Source organism: Lynx rufus, unplaced genomic scaffold (assembly GCF_022079265.1).
Source record: "Lynx rufus isolate CCGP_SWC_20201006 ecotype Redwood Valley unplaced genomic scaffold, mLynRuf1.p SCAF_4, whole genome shotgun sequence".
Classification (NCBI taxonomy): Eukaryota; Metazoa; Chordata; class Mammalia; order Carnivora; family Felidae; genus Lynx; species Lynx rufus.
Genome location: NW_025814856.1, coordinates 14,054,494 through 14,068,514, shown reverse-complemented (window position 1 = coordinate 14,068,514; position 14,021 = coordinate 14,054,494). Strand labels below are relative to the sequence as shown.

Here is a 14,021-nt window from a genome sequence, read left to right as displayed (position 1 = left end):
GAAAACACAGGCATAAATCTTCATAACCTTGAATTAAGTAACGGTTTTTTAGATATGCCTAAAGCACAAGCAACAAAAGAATAGATAAGTTGGATTTCACTAAATGAAAAACTTTTGTGCTTCAAACGACACTATCAAGAAAGTAAAAACACAACTCACAGAATGGGAGAAAAAACTTGCAAATCATATATTAAGAGTCTAGTATCCAGAAAATATAAAGAACTCTTACAACTCAACAATAAAAAAGACATCACCCAATTAAAGAATGAGCAAAGAATTTGAATAGACATTTCCCCAAAAAAGAATGGCCGATGAACACCTGAAAAGATGTTCGATGTCATTAGTCTTTAGAGAAATATAAATCAAAACCATAATGAGATACTGCCTCACACCCACTGGTGTGGCTATAGTAAAAAAGACAATAATGGGAGTTTGGGTGAGGTTGCGGAGAAATTAGAATCTTAATTGCTGATGAGAATGGAAAATGGTGCAGCCACTATATAAAATTTTGGCATTTCCTTGTGGCGCCTGAGTAGATCTGTCGGTTAAGTGTCCGGCTCTTTTTTTTTTTTTTTTTTTTTTAACGTTTGTTTATTTTTGAGAGAGAACACGTGAGAGTGGGGGGAGCAGAGAGAAAGGGGGACAGAGGATCCAAAGTGGGCTCTGTGCTGACAACAGGAGCCTGACATGGGCCTTGAACTGTGAGATCATGACCTGAGCTGAAGTCAGATGCTTAACCGCCTGGGCCACCCAGGCACCCCTAACTGTCCAACTCTTGATTTTGGCTCATGGGTCGTGATTGAGCCCTGCATCAGGCCCTGCACTTGACAGCATAGAGTCTGCTTGAGATTCTCTTTCTCTCCTTCTCTCTGCCCCTCCCCTGCTCTCTCTCTCTCAAAAATAAATAAATAACATTAAAAAAAAAGTTTGGCATTTCTTCAAAAGGTTAAACAGTTATATGACTCAGCAATTCTCCCTAGACACATGCTCACATAAAAACTTATGCGTGAATGTTCTTCCTAGACACACGCTCACATAAAAACTTATGCGTGAATGTTCTTCCTAGACACACGCTCACATAAAAACTTATGCGTGAATGTTCATAGCAGAATTATTCATAATAGCCAAAAGTGGAAACAACCCAAGAGTGCATCAATTGATAAATGGACAAACAAAAGTTATTCATACAAGGGAATATTATTTGGCCTTAAAAAGGGATGAAGCAGTGATACACAAAAACTTGGAAGAACCATGAAAACATGCTATGGGAAAGGCAGATAAGGTCCCATACTCTGTGATTCCATTTATATGAAATGTCCAGGAGACATTTGTCCAGAGACATACCTATAGAGACCAAAAGATTGGTGGTTGCTGGGTGGGAGGAGAGGAGAATGGGGAATGACTGCTAATGGGAACAGGATTTCTTCAGGGGGGTGGTGACAGTGTTGTGGAAATAGACAGTGGTGATGATTAAACATTGTGAATTTCCAAAAAGCCACTGAATTGTATTTATTTTTTTAAATGTTTGTTTGTTTTTGAGAGAGACAGAGACTGAGTGTGAGCCGGGGAGGGGCAGAACGAGGAGGAGACACAGAATCCGAAGCAGGCTCCAGGCTCCGAGCTGTCAGCACAGAGCCTGACACGGGGCTCAAACTCAGGAACAGTGAGATCATGACCTGAGCTGAAGTCGGACGCCTAACTGACTGAGCCACTCAGGCACCCCAAAACTTTTTTTTTTTTTAATTTTTTTTTTCAACGTTTATTTATTTTTGGGACAGAGAGAGACAGAGCATGAACGGGGGAGGGGCAGAGAGAGAGGGAGACACAGAATCGGAAACAGGCTCCAGGCTCTGAGCCGTCAGCCCAGAGCCTGACGCGGGGCTCGAACTCACGGACCGCGAGATCGTGACCTGGCTGAAGTCGGACGCTTAACCGACTGCGCCACCCAGGCGCCCCCAAAACTTTTTTTTAATGTTTATTTTTGAAAGGGGAGAGAGAGAGAGAGAGAGATAGAGAGAGAGAGAGACAAAGAATCCGAAGCAAGCTCCAGGCTCTGAGCTGTCAGCACAGAGCCCGATGCGGGGCTTGCACTCACAAGCTGTGAGATCATGACCTGAGCTGAAGTCGGGCCGCCTTCCTTCTGGAGGCCACAGGGGAAGAGTCCATTTCCTTGCCTTTTCCAGCTTGTTGAAGCCACCTGCATTTCTTGGCTTGCAGTTTTCTTCCTCTGTCTTTGGAGCCAACAGCATAGTGTCTCTGACTCCGTGTCACTGTATCTCTCTCTGAACACAGCTAGAAGAGGTTGTCCACTTTTAAGGACTTGTATGATTAGATTGGGCCCGTCTGGGTATCCCAGGCTAATCTCCCCATCTCAAGGTCCTTAACCTTAATCACAGCCACAGAGTTCTTTTTCCAGTGTAACATATTCTGAGGATTAGCACATGGACATCTTTGGGAGTCATTCTTCTGCCAACCACCATTCCCATCACCAGGAACAAAAGCCAGAGTTGTTCCCCTGACTGACAAGGCTCTTCTAGGTGACTCCCCCTTGCCTAACTTCACCTCCCGGCTCTCTCCCTCACCCCTTACTCCACAGCATCCTGGTCTCTTAAAAAGCCAAGCGTGTTCTCACTTAGCCTTTGTACCGGCTGGTTCCTTAATCTAAATTATTACTCTCTTCAGCCTCTCGTTTCCTGCCTGACTTCTTGTCATTCTGATCTCAGCAATGAGGTCACATCAGAGACATTCAAACTCCAGTAAGCCTTCTACCCATCACTCTAGTCTGTTGCCACAATGCACCTGCTGTGGCTCGTGGTTATCTCGTTTGTGTGTGCGTTTGGTGTCTCTCACTCCCTCCCTCTTAACTGCCACGCGGGTAGGAACCTCATCTGTCTGTGTCTGTGACACTGGAATGGTGTATGGCACATAGAGGCTGCTCAGTAAACACCTCCTAAGTTAACATCTCAGGACGTTGGGGTAGGATGGCTGGCATTTCTGCTTATGCATCAAAGTGCCAGGACAGGGCAATAGTGTGAACACAGCTTTGAAATCACTGGATCTTGAAAGTTCGTAGGGTTGTTGGTTTTTTGTTTTTTTTTTTTAATGTTTATTTTGAGAGAGAGAGAGAGAGCACAGCAGGGGAGAGGGGCAGAGAGATAGGGAGAGACAGAGAATCCCAAGCAGGCTCTGTGCACCACACTGAGCCTGACAGGGGGCTCGATCCCATAACAGTGAGATCATGACCTGAGCCGAAATCAAGAGTCGGATGCTTAACCTACCGAGCCACCCATGTGCCCCCAAAGTTCGTAGACCTTGACAAGTTATTTGCATTATTTAAATTTGCATTGTTTAAAATTTTTCATGGAGGGGCACCTGAGTGGCTCAGGCAGTTGAGTGTCCGACTTCGGCTCAGGTCACAATCTTGAGTTTGAGTTCAAGCCCCACGTCAGGCTCACTGCTGCCAGCACAGAGCCTGCTTCAGGTCCTCTGTCCCCTCTGTCTCTGTCCCTTCCTCACTTGTGCTCTCTCTCTCAAAAATAAATAAACATTAAAAAAAAAACACATATAAAGGAAATGTTTTGAATATTTGTGTATTGCTCCATTTGAATTTTACAAAATGAAAGTCATAGGAAATGCTTTTGTACTGTCACTTCGTAAGAGCAATTTTCAACAGAACCGGCAGGGTCAATATGAAAGATCTTTACTTTCCTGAACAGGATGACTCTTCTCTCTCTCACACTCTCTTCTGTTGTTTCCCTTTCAGAAAGCATGCCCTGAATTGCCATCGGATGAAGCCTGCTCTCTTCAGTGTGCTCTGTGAGATCAAGGAAAAGACAGGTAGGCCATTGAGAACTTTTTTTTTTTTTTTTTTTTTTTTTTTTTTTTTTTGTGGATCCAGGACCATGACAATCATACACCCTCTGATCTGGTCCTGACGCGGCCTGACGCATGTCGTGGGCCGTCTTGCCTGTCACGTCTCTCTCTGGCAGTAGACGGTCCAGATGCGTCCTTTCTGTCTCGTCAGTGCCCTGCTTTCTGATGTATCTGTGTATCGCATGGATTAATTTTGCAGTTTGTAACTGGAGAAATACTGTTGCCAATGAGTAACAAGCAGCTGCATTGTTCTTAAGGAAGACCTAAGAGGCACTGTGGCATTCCATTGTTTTGGAAAAGGAAAAGGTGAGGGGCACCTGGGTGGCTCAGTCTGTTAAACACCCAACTCTTGATTTCAGCTCAGGCCACGATCTCACGGTTTGTGGGTTTGAGCCCTTGGTCGGGCTCTGTGCTGACGGTGCAGAGCCTGCTTGGGATCCTCCGTCTCCCGTTCTATCTGCCCCTCCCCTACTCACTCTCTCAAAATAAAAGAAGTTTTTTAAAGAAAAGATGATAGATTTAGAAAAGTAGAGTACTAATGAGATTATTTGTTTTTGTTTTTTAATGTTTATTATTTTTTAAGAGAGAGACAGAGACAGAGAGCAAGCAGGGGAGGGACAGAGAGAGAGGGAGACACAGAGTTGGACGCAGGCTCCAGGCTCTGAGCTGTCAGCCCAGAGCCAACCCGGGGCTTGAACTCACAGACTGTGAGACCATGACCTGAGCTGAAGCCAGCTGCCCAACTGCCTGAGCCACCCAGGCGCCCCTGATTTTAGTTGTTTTAAGTATTCAAAGTAATCCCCATGGAAGTCTTCTGCCACTGCCAATCCTTTTGTGAAAAAAAAAGAAACATTTTATTTTGAATTAATTTTAGATTTGCGGAAAAGTTGAAAAATGGCAAGAGAGTTCTCCTATACCCTTCTCCCAGCCTCCTCTAACGTCAACACCTTGAGGACCGTAGCACAGTGATCAAAACCAGGACATTAACCTTGGTACAGTGTTCTTGCACTGACCAACAGACTGTATTCGGATTTCCCCAGTCTTTGCCCTGATGCCTTTTCTCTGGTCCACCCTCCCACATTACATTTAGTCATCCTGTCTCCTTAGTCTCCTTTGATCTGTGATGGTTCTTCAGTCTTTATCATCTACAACCTTCACACTCTGGTTGAGAACTGCTCAGTCATTTGGTGGGACTGACATTGGTGGGGAACCCTGTTAGTTCAAAGAAATACTTCATGGGGCACCTGGGTGGTTCAATCGGTTAGGCATCCGACTTCAGCTCAGGTCATGATCTCGCGGTTCATGAGTTCAAGCCCTGCATCAGGTTCTGTGCTGACAGCTCAGAGCCTGGAACCTGCCTCGGATTCTGTGTCTCCCTCTCTCTCTGCCCCTCCCCTGCTCATGCTCTGTCTCTGTCTCTGTCTCTCTCTAATATAATTAAACATTAAAAAAAATTAGGGGCACCTGGGTGGCTTAGTTGGTTAAGCGTCCAACTTCAGCTCAGGTAATGATCTCACGGTTTGTGAGTTCGAGCCTCGCATCAGGCTTTGTGCTGACAGCTCAGAGCCTGGACCTTGCTTCAGATTCTGTGTGTCCCTCTCACTCTGACCCACCCTACTGTGCTCTATCTCTCTGTCTCTCAAAAATGAATAAACATTAAAAAAAAAATTTTTGAATAGGGATGCCTGGGTGGCTCAGTCGGTTAAGCGTCTGACTTCCTTCATGATCTCACAGTTCGTGGGTTTGAGCCCTGCGTCAGGCTCTGTGCTGACAGCTCAGAGCCTGGAGCCTGCTTCGGGTTCTGTGTTTCCCTCTCTCTCTGCCCCTTACGGGCCCATACTCTGTCTGTCTCTCCTTCAAAAGTAAATGGACATTAAAATTTTTTTAATTAAACAAAACAAAACAAAGAAATATTTCATGATGGATCTTCATGGTATTGCTACCAACCCAGGTAATAGTCAACGGTTTCTCTGTTGTCTTTACCACCACTTTCCTTTTTCATAAAAGCCAGCCTGTGCTATGTTTCATCCCTGATTCCTTTACCTTTGAGTGCACTTTGTAACCCAGAAGCTATTATTCTGCTTGGCTTACAAAGCCCTTGTACTTTGAGTGGCCTCCATTTGTTCTCATAGGTTGCTTGTGTGTGTTTAACTTTTTATTTTGAAATAATCACAGATTTACAAAAATGTTCCAAGAACAGTGCAAATATATTTTCTTTCTGCACTGTTGTGGAATAAGTGGCTGCCATGATGCCCTGTGACCCCTGCACACTTACCTGAGTGTGTTTCCAATGAATAAGACATTCTCCTGTTTCCCCCCAGGACATCCCTTAGAGTCAGGGAATGACATTGATAACGCCACTAGCATAGAATCCTCAGACCTTATTTAAGCTTTTCAGTTGTCCCAATAATGCCCTTTATAGAAAAGGATGCAGGCCAGGATCTCATGTTACATAGCATGTCACTTTGGTCTTTTTCCATTTGTAACAAGCCTGTTTTTCCTTGGCTTTCATGACCTTGACCATCTAGAAGATCACAGGCAGACCCCTCCATTTGGGTTGATCTGATGTTTCCTCACAATTAGATTTCTGCTCCCGGTATCCTGAGTACTTTTACTTATTGTTTTTTAGGTCTTATTTTTGAGACAGCACAAGTAGGGGAGGGGGAGAGAGAGGGGGACAGAGGATCCCAAGCAGGCTCTGCGCTGACAGCAGCAAGCCCAGCGTGGGGCTTAAACTCATGAACTGTGAGATCATGACCTGAGCCGAAGTCAGAGACTTAACCAACCGAGCCACCCAGGCGCCCCGGTACTTTTACATATTCAATCAGTTGTTCCTTGCCCCCCATGTATACCCAATCCTCCTCCCAAACATGGACCCCTTTTCACCCCTCAGTCCCCACCATAAAAACAATTTTTAAAAGTAATTCCATCAACCGTGATGTCAGCAAGCTTTAGTTCTTGATGATGTTTATTCTGTCTGTGGGGTGCTGGAACTGAACAGAAAACCAGTTCTTGGGAGGTGTGCAGTCCGGGCACATCTTTTTTGCTCCGTCTGATTCTGTACCTGTGAACATGAGGGCAGCTGTCCGTCACCTTCAAACTCTGCAGTTTCAGGAGAAAAAGACAGGACTGATACCTACTGCCACCAGGACAAGCTGAGGTGTCCATTTTAAACCATGCTATCACCTGTCCCATCCTTCCAGTCTGCAGAGGTCATGCTTGGGGCTTTTGACTTACCCTAGGCTGAGTCCCAAGGAGGCCATGGGGCTCAGAGCGTAAGCCACACACATCAGATCTGGGCATTCTTCAGAAAATCAGGCTTCCTTTCCACCAACTGGCTCAAACATTGGGGTGCATAATGCATCTTGGGACATGGTTGCACATGAATGGGGCAGCCCTGCTCAACCTGGGAAAGTGCAAGCTATCTGCAGTTGCCACGAGCCGGGCTTCACATGGTCTGGCTGAGTTGTCAAGTTCAGTGTGGCCAAATCTCTCTTCTCATGATTAGGAAGTGCAGCCATGGGATCACTGTGCGTCCAACATGTGAGTGGCAGGAAAGTAAACAAGATCTCAGTTCTGCTTCAGCTTCTCCCAACCTTGTGACAGGAACGACCCAGTATTAGCCCAAAGAAAACTGTTCAGTGTCCTGATGCCGCACACTGGCACCAGTGGGTCACCACGTTATTGGTGATCCTGAGAGCCAGGCCTTCTGGGACTCCTCCTGCAGGGACAGAGCATGACTGTTTCTTGGTTTAACCCACATTCCTCACATTCCCCTCTGGCTGAAGTCTGCAAGAGGCCTTTAGGGTAAAGACAAAAACTGTGCAGAGCATTTGTTTATTTACTTATTTTTTATTAATATATTTTTAATGTTTATTTATTCTTGAGAGAGAGGGAGAAAGAGCATGAGCAGGAGAGGGTCAGAGAGAGAGGGAGACACAGAATCTGAAGCAGGCTCCAGGCTCCGAGCTGTCAGCACAGAGCCCGACACGGGGCTCGAACTCATGGACCATGAGATCATGATCTGAGCGGAACTCAGACGCTTGACTGACTGAGCCACCCAGGCGCCACTTGTGCAGAGCGTTTAAAGCCCAGTAGGCATTGATGGAGTATGGGTTGCAGTCAGTCAGCTCTGAGCTTCCTGGCATTATCTCCTGAACCTTCTAGCAGCTCAGAGCAGACGCTGACTCTCCTCTTGTTTTATGGATGATCAGAGTGAACCTCTGGAGAGAACAGGTCGCACCCCAGTAACCCACAGCCGGGCTGTGTGCCACCCTTCCACACCCTGTCCTGGCTCAGAAAGAGAACCCGTCCTGTGCCTCACAGCCTGCACCCACCAGTTCCAAGTGCCGTCTGTGCATCGCTGGTCTCACTGCGTCCATGATGGCTCTGGGGCTTTGCCATCTGTCTCCTCCAGTGAGCGCGGGGCCTAGGATGCGCTGCGTTCTAGGACTGTCCTTAAGTTTTTGTTGAATGGAGAACTGTTCCTGGTGACTGATACCTATGAATTGAAATCCTTTTCATTCCGTTCATTTTATGAGGTTCGGGAAGATTGAGTGCCTGGGGCCTGACTTCGCATCATCCTGAAGAGAAAGCCATCTTCTGTGTAAACCCTGTGTTGGCAGACATTCCTGGAAGCACCGCCTCACTTCCTCACTGCTTCCCACTGTCTCCTCTGGCCTGTGGGAGGGACGCTGGCACATCTTCCAGGTCAGGGGTGTCTGGGTGTCCCTCCCTGCAGAGGCCTCTGAACACCAGCAACACCCCAGGAGTGTGCCCTCCTTCCCGAATCCTTCCCTTGAGACAGCCGTTGTTCTTGGTGTCGAGAGGAGCTGTCCTAAGAGAACAAAATAAACCGTATTTAGAGAATTTTGAATTCAGCTGAGAGGACCAAATACTAGCCCAGTCCCTTTCCTGAAACCCTTGGGGCTAGATGCTTTACAGAATTCAGAGTTGTTTGGATTTTAGGCACCGTTGTGTTGATGACTTCTGGGGCAGAGCCTGCATTCCAAAGGTGACATTTAGCACCAGACAGGAACATTCTTACACCCTGGTTGGGTCAGGCTTTGCCTCCAAGTGAACTCGAGTGCCAACTTCTATAAAAGCATTTGGATCTTGCATGGCGGATGGGCGGGCAACTTAGACCCCGTGTGCATAGGAAGTGCCCTGAAAAGCCACCTGGAATGCTGGGCAGTTCACTCAGAGGGGCCTGTTTTATCTTCTCAGTGCTGTCACTGTCCCCTGTGCTGGTCTCAAGCGCATGTCTATACCTTGGTCAGTTCTTACTGTCTGCTGAGGAATGAGAAGTCCCAGAGACCCGGCTCGGCCAGACTTGCTTTGGGCCAAGGAACCCTCTCTGTGCTGCGAGAGCACACACAGCTGCCTTTCAGAGCAGTAAATGGAAATAACACATAACATAAGGGAACTCGCTGTTATTTCCTGACCACTGTTCATTGGCCTGGCTAGGAGCTGTCAGGCTCAAGTAACCCAGCAGGTTTTATTTTGTTTATTGTTTTTTTTTTTTAATGTTTATTTATTTTTGAGAGAGAGAAAGTGGGGCAGGGGCAGAGAGATGGGGACAGAGGATCCAAAGCAGGCTCTGCGTTGACAGCAGCAAGCCCAACGCAGGGCTCGAACTCACAAATGAACTCGCGAACCGTGAGATCATGACCTGAGCCGAAGTTGGATACTCAACCGACTGAGCCGCCCAGGCGCCCCCAACCCAGGAGGTTTTTTTTACCTTTGTTCCCCTTCCTCATCACCTAGTCAGGTCTGTTGCAATTGTGCAAATTCATGATCTGTAGGTCCAGCCTTATGGTTGGGTTTATCCCAACAATAATTATTCTTTAGGCCATTATCAATTACGCTCTAGTGTGACTTCATCTGGAACTCCAATCCCTTTTCTGATTGGCTGTACCCGAGGCTGAGTCTCATGTACGTTTCCTTACAGCTGTGCTAAGAGTGGATCTCCTAGAGCTGGGGAGTTACTTGGAGTGTCCTTTTCTGGTCCCCCAGTTTCAGGGTGACTTGTGAGTAAAGCCTCTGATTTCTTTTTTGAATTTTTAAAGCTTATTTATTTATTTTGAGAGACAGAGATAGTGCAAGCAGGGGAAGGGCAGAGGGAGAGGGAGAGAATCCCAAGCAGGCTCTGCACGGTCAGCACAGAGCTGGATGTGGGGCTCGAACTCAAGAACCGTGAGATCAAGACCCGAGCCGAAACCAAGAGTCAGATGCTTCACCCACTGAGCCACCCAGGCGCCCCACCTCTGATATTTTTTTTTTTAATTTTTTTTTTTCAACGTTTATTTATTTTTGGGACAGAGAGAGACAGAGCATGAACGGGGGAGGGGCAGAGAGAGAGGGAGACACAGAATCGGAAACAGGCTCCAGGCTCCGAGCCATCAGCCCAGAGCCTGACGCGGGGCTCGAACTCACGGACCGCGAGATCGTGACCTGGCTGAAGTCGGACGCTTAACCGACTGCGCCACCCAGGCGCCCCTCTGATATTTTTTTTAAAGTAAGCTCTATGCCCAACATGGGGCTTAAACTCCCAACTGCATGTTCTACCAACTGAGCCAGCCAGGCGCCCCTGGCCTCTGATTCTAATCAGCCTGTCTCTCGGGTGCTGCTATAGACCGGAGCTGTGGTCCTTCCCATGCACCAGCCTCTTACAGCAGGGAGCTATATACGTTTGAATTAATTCAAATTAAATATAATTAAAGAAGGCATTCCTCAGCCATACTGGCCACATTTCAAGTGCTCAGTAGCCACATGTGGCTGGTGGCTCTCATTAGACAGCATAAGTCTAAAATAGTGGAAAGTTCTATTGGACAGATAGGTGACTAGTATATACAAATATATAAATATACACATCAAGGGTTATGAAAAAAAAAAAAACAGTGTCCGTGATGACAATGTGGACGAACCTTGGAAACTTTATGCTCAGTGAGAGAAGCCAGACACAAAGACCATATATTGTATGATTCCATGTATATGAAATATCCAGAATAGGCAGAAAGAGATTAGCAGCTGCCAGGAGCTAAGGGGCAGGGGAGCAGGGAATGACAATGACTGCTAATGAGGGCAGAGTTTCTTTTTGAAGTGATGAAGATGTTAGGTAGTGGTGATGGCTACACAACCTTATGAATGTACTGAAAAGCACTAAATTATTCACTTATTTTATTTTTTTAAGTAGGCTTTATGCCCAGTGGAGAATCCAATGCGGGGCTTGAACTCACAACTCTGAGATCAAGACCTGAACTGAGATCAAGAGTCAGATGCTTAACTGACGGAACCACCTGGGCGTCCCAGACTTGTTCACTTTATTTATTTATTTTTGTTAAAGTTTATTTATTTATTTTGAGAGACAGAGACAGAGACAGAGAGAGAGAGAGTGATCAGGGGAGGGGCTGAGAGAAAGGAGATAAAGAATCCCAAGCAGGATCTGCACTGTCAACGCAAATGCGGGGCTCGAACTCACGAACCGTGAGGTCATGACCTGAGCTGAAACCAAGAGTCAGATGCTTAACCGACTGAGCCACCCAGGCGCCCCAAATTGCTCACTTTAATTGGGTGGGTGCAGGGGCGCCTGGGTGGCTCAGTCGGTTGGGCGACCGACTTCGGCTCAGGTCATGATGTCGCGGTCGTGAGTTCGAGCCCCGCATCGGGCTCTGTGCTGACGGCTCAGAGCCTGGAGCCTGTTTCAGATTCTGTGTCTCCCTCTCTCTCTGACCCTCCCCTGTTCATGCTCTGTCTCTCTCTGTCTCAAAAATAAATAAACATTAAAAAAATAATAATAATTGGGTGGGTGCAGTTGGTTAAGCATCCGACTTCGGCTCAGGTCATGATCTCACAGGTCCCGTGCTGGGCTCTGTGCTGACAGTGTAGCGCCTGGAGCCTGCTTAGGATTCTGTGTCTCCCTCCCCTCTCTGCCCCTCCCTTGCTCATGCGCGCGCGCGCTCTCTCTCTCTCTCTCAAAATAAATAAATATTAAAATTTTTTTTTTTTTTATGGGTGGATCGTATGTCACATGAATTCCATCTCTGTAAAGCTGTTATAAAAACAGCTTGGGGCACCTGTTTGGCTCAGTCAGTGGAATATGTAACTCTTGATCTCGGGGTTGTAGGTTCGAGCCCCACAGTGGGTGTGGAAATTATTTAAAAATAATAAAAATCTTAAAAAAACAAACAACCAGCTCAGGAACTAAAGCGTTTTGATTGCTGGTGCACCTACAATAAAGAATGAGCCAGGAGCTTTAAAACCTTATGTAAAGACACAGATTCTTGTGAAACAGCACTTACTTACAGAATCTTTTACCCTGTTCAGGTGTTTTCTTAGGGCGTGGCCATTGACTAAAATGATCTTGTGGTTTTGTTTCTGGTTTGTTTCCTGTTCCCGACTTGGAACGCCAGCCCCTAAAAGCACAGGCGTGCCCACAGTGCAGCCCAGTCCTGTCAGGGTCTTAGCTCAGAGTAGCTATCAGTAGACGTGGTGATGGCATGAGAATGACCAATCTTTTTTGACAGAAAATACTCCTTTATAAATACTTAGAACTTGCTTAACATCAGTTCCTGGGATAATTCCCTTTAGGGTAATTAGGGCATTGGCTGGTCTGAAACCTGATTCCAGTCTGGAAAATTGGATAGGACTTGGTTGATGTGCGGGCTGGTCACCTCCCTATACAGGACACGGCAAAATAAAGGTCACAGCTTGAGTGACGGTAGCCCAGCTTTGGAATTTTCTAGGCCTTTCCCAATGGCTCACATTGTTCAGTTAGGGTTGGAGCATTTCTTTGAATGGGAAATGAGATCATTGGGGTGCCTTGGTAGCTCAGTCGGTTGAGCATCCGACTCTTGATTTTGGCTCAGATCATGATCTCATAGTTTGTGACATCGAGCCTCGCATAGGGTTCTGTGCTCACAGTACTGAGATGGCTTGGGATTCTCTTTCTCCCTCTCTCTCTGCCCCTCCCCCTCTCATGTTCCTTCTCTCTTTCTCGCTCTTTCTCAAAATAAATAAACTTAAAAAAATAATAAAATGATAAAAAGATGAAATTGTTTTATGTAGACAGAAATCATCAGTAAGTGTTTTTTTAGCTGTTGCTGTTAAATGTTCTGAAAGCCTTGTCATCATAGGAGAGCATGGACCAATTTTCTACACCTTTTACCTGGCCGCGTTATATATTACAGCATTTTGCTGTCTTTTCCTTTTGCCTGTTGCCACATGCAATGAAGACAAACCTAAATAAGCTGCATATCATTTTTACTTCATATAGTAGTTTATTACAGAACTGCAGAGTTTTAATAAATGCATATAGTGAAATGAAAATTAATTTGCATATTTGGTTGAGGTTTAAGCACTTAGGTTGCGATGTATTTAAAAAAATTTTTTTTAACGTTTATTTATTTTTGAGACAGAGACAGAGCATGAGCAGGGGAGGGGCAGAGAGAGAGGGAGACACAGAACCTGAAGCAGGCTCCAGGCTCTGAGCTGTCAGCACAGAGCCCGACGCGGGGCTCGAACTCACGGACCGTGAAATCATGACCAGAGCCAAAGTCAGATGCCCAACTGACTGAGCCACCCAGGTGCCCTGGTTGTGATGTATGTTAATTAAAGATTCATTAGAAACGGTGGGAATTTGCATAACGTTGTACTTCCTCAATTTGGTAACTATCTAGTGTGCGTGGCAGTCATGATTTCAGATGAGTGTTTGTTAAAGGGATATTCTCCATAAGGTCCTATAAGACTGAGAAAGTTCAGGGACTTACAACAAGGATTTATCTCGAGTGCTGCTTAAATGAGCTGCCCTAGGATACATCGCCTGACAAGTAAATGAAGGCAGGTCTCAACACCAACAGGCTGTGTTTGAAAGTGTCCTCACTTAGAGTGAAGGACTCAGGGCCATTATCCCCAGGAAATAAGAATATAAAAGGCCCTTGGAAGAGTAGTGTGAGGGGCAAACTGTGCCAGATGGTTAGAATGCCATTGTTCAATGAAGAACCAACCTGGAGTTTGGTTTGGGGTGGGATGGAGGATGAAAAGGGCATTGTTGGTGAGTCCCTGGGCCACTGCATGGACACAGGGACATCCTTCAGCCTTTGAATTGGTCACATCTCCCATCCTTACCTTGCCTATCTGTCCCTCCCAGA

General features: G+C 46.2%; 1 protein-coding gene across 3 annotated transcripts in view; it reads left to right on the top strand.

Moving 5' to 3' along the window:
• PBX4 (PBX homeobox 4) overlaps nt 1-14,021 on the top strand; it is a 45,371-nt gene that overhangs the window by 16,723 nt on the left and 14,627 nt on the right. For all 3 annotated transcript variants that reach the window (XM_047095924.1, XM_047095923.1, XM_047095922.1), the window contains one exon: nt 3,764-3,837. In XM_047095924.1, the coding sequence (XP_046951880.1) occupies nt 3,789-3,837 (49 nt within the window). In that variant the 5' untranslated portion in view covers nt 3,764-3,788. The remainder of the gene's footprint in view (nt 1-3,763; nt 3,838-14,021) is intronic.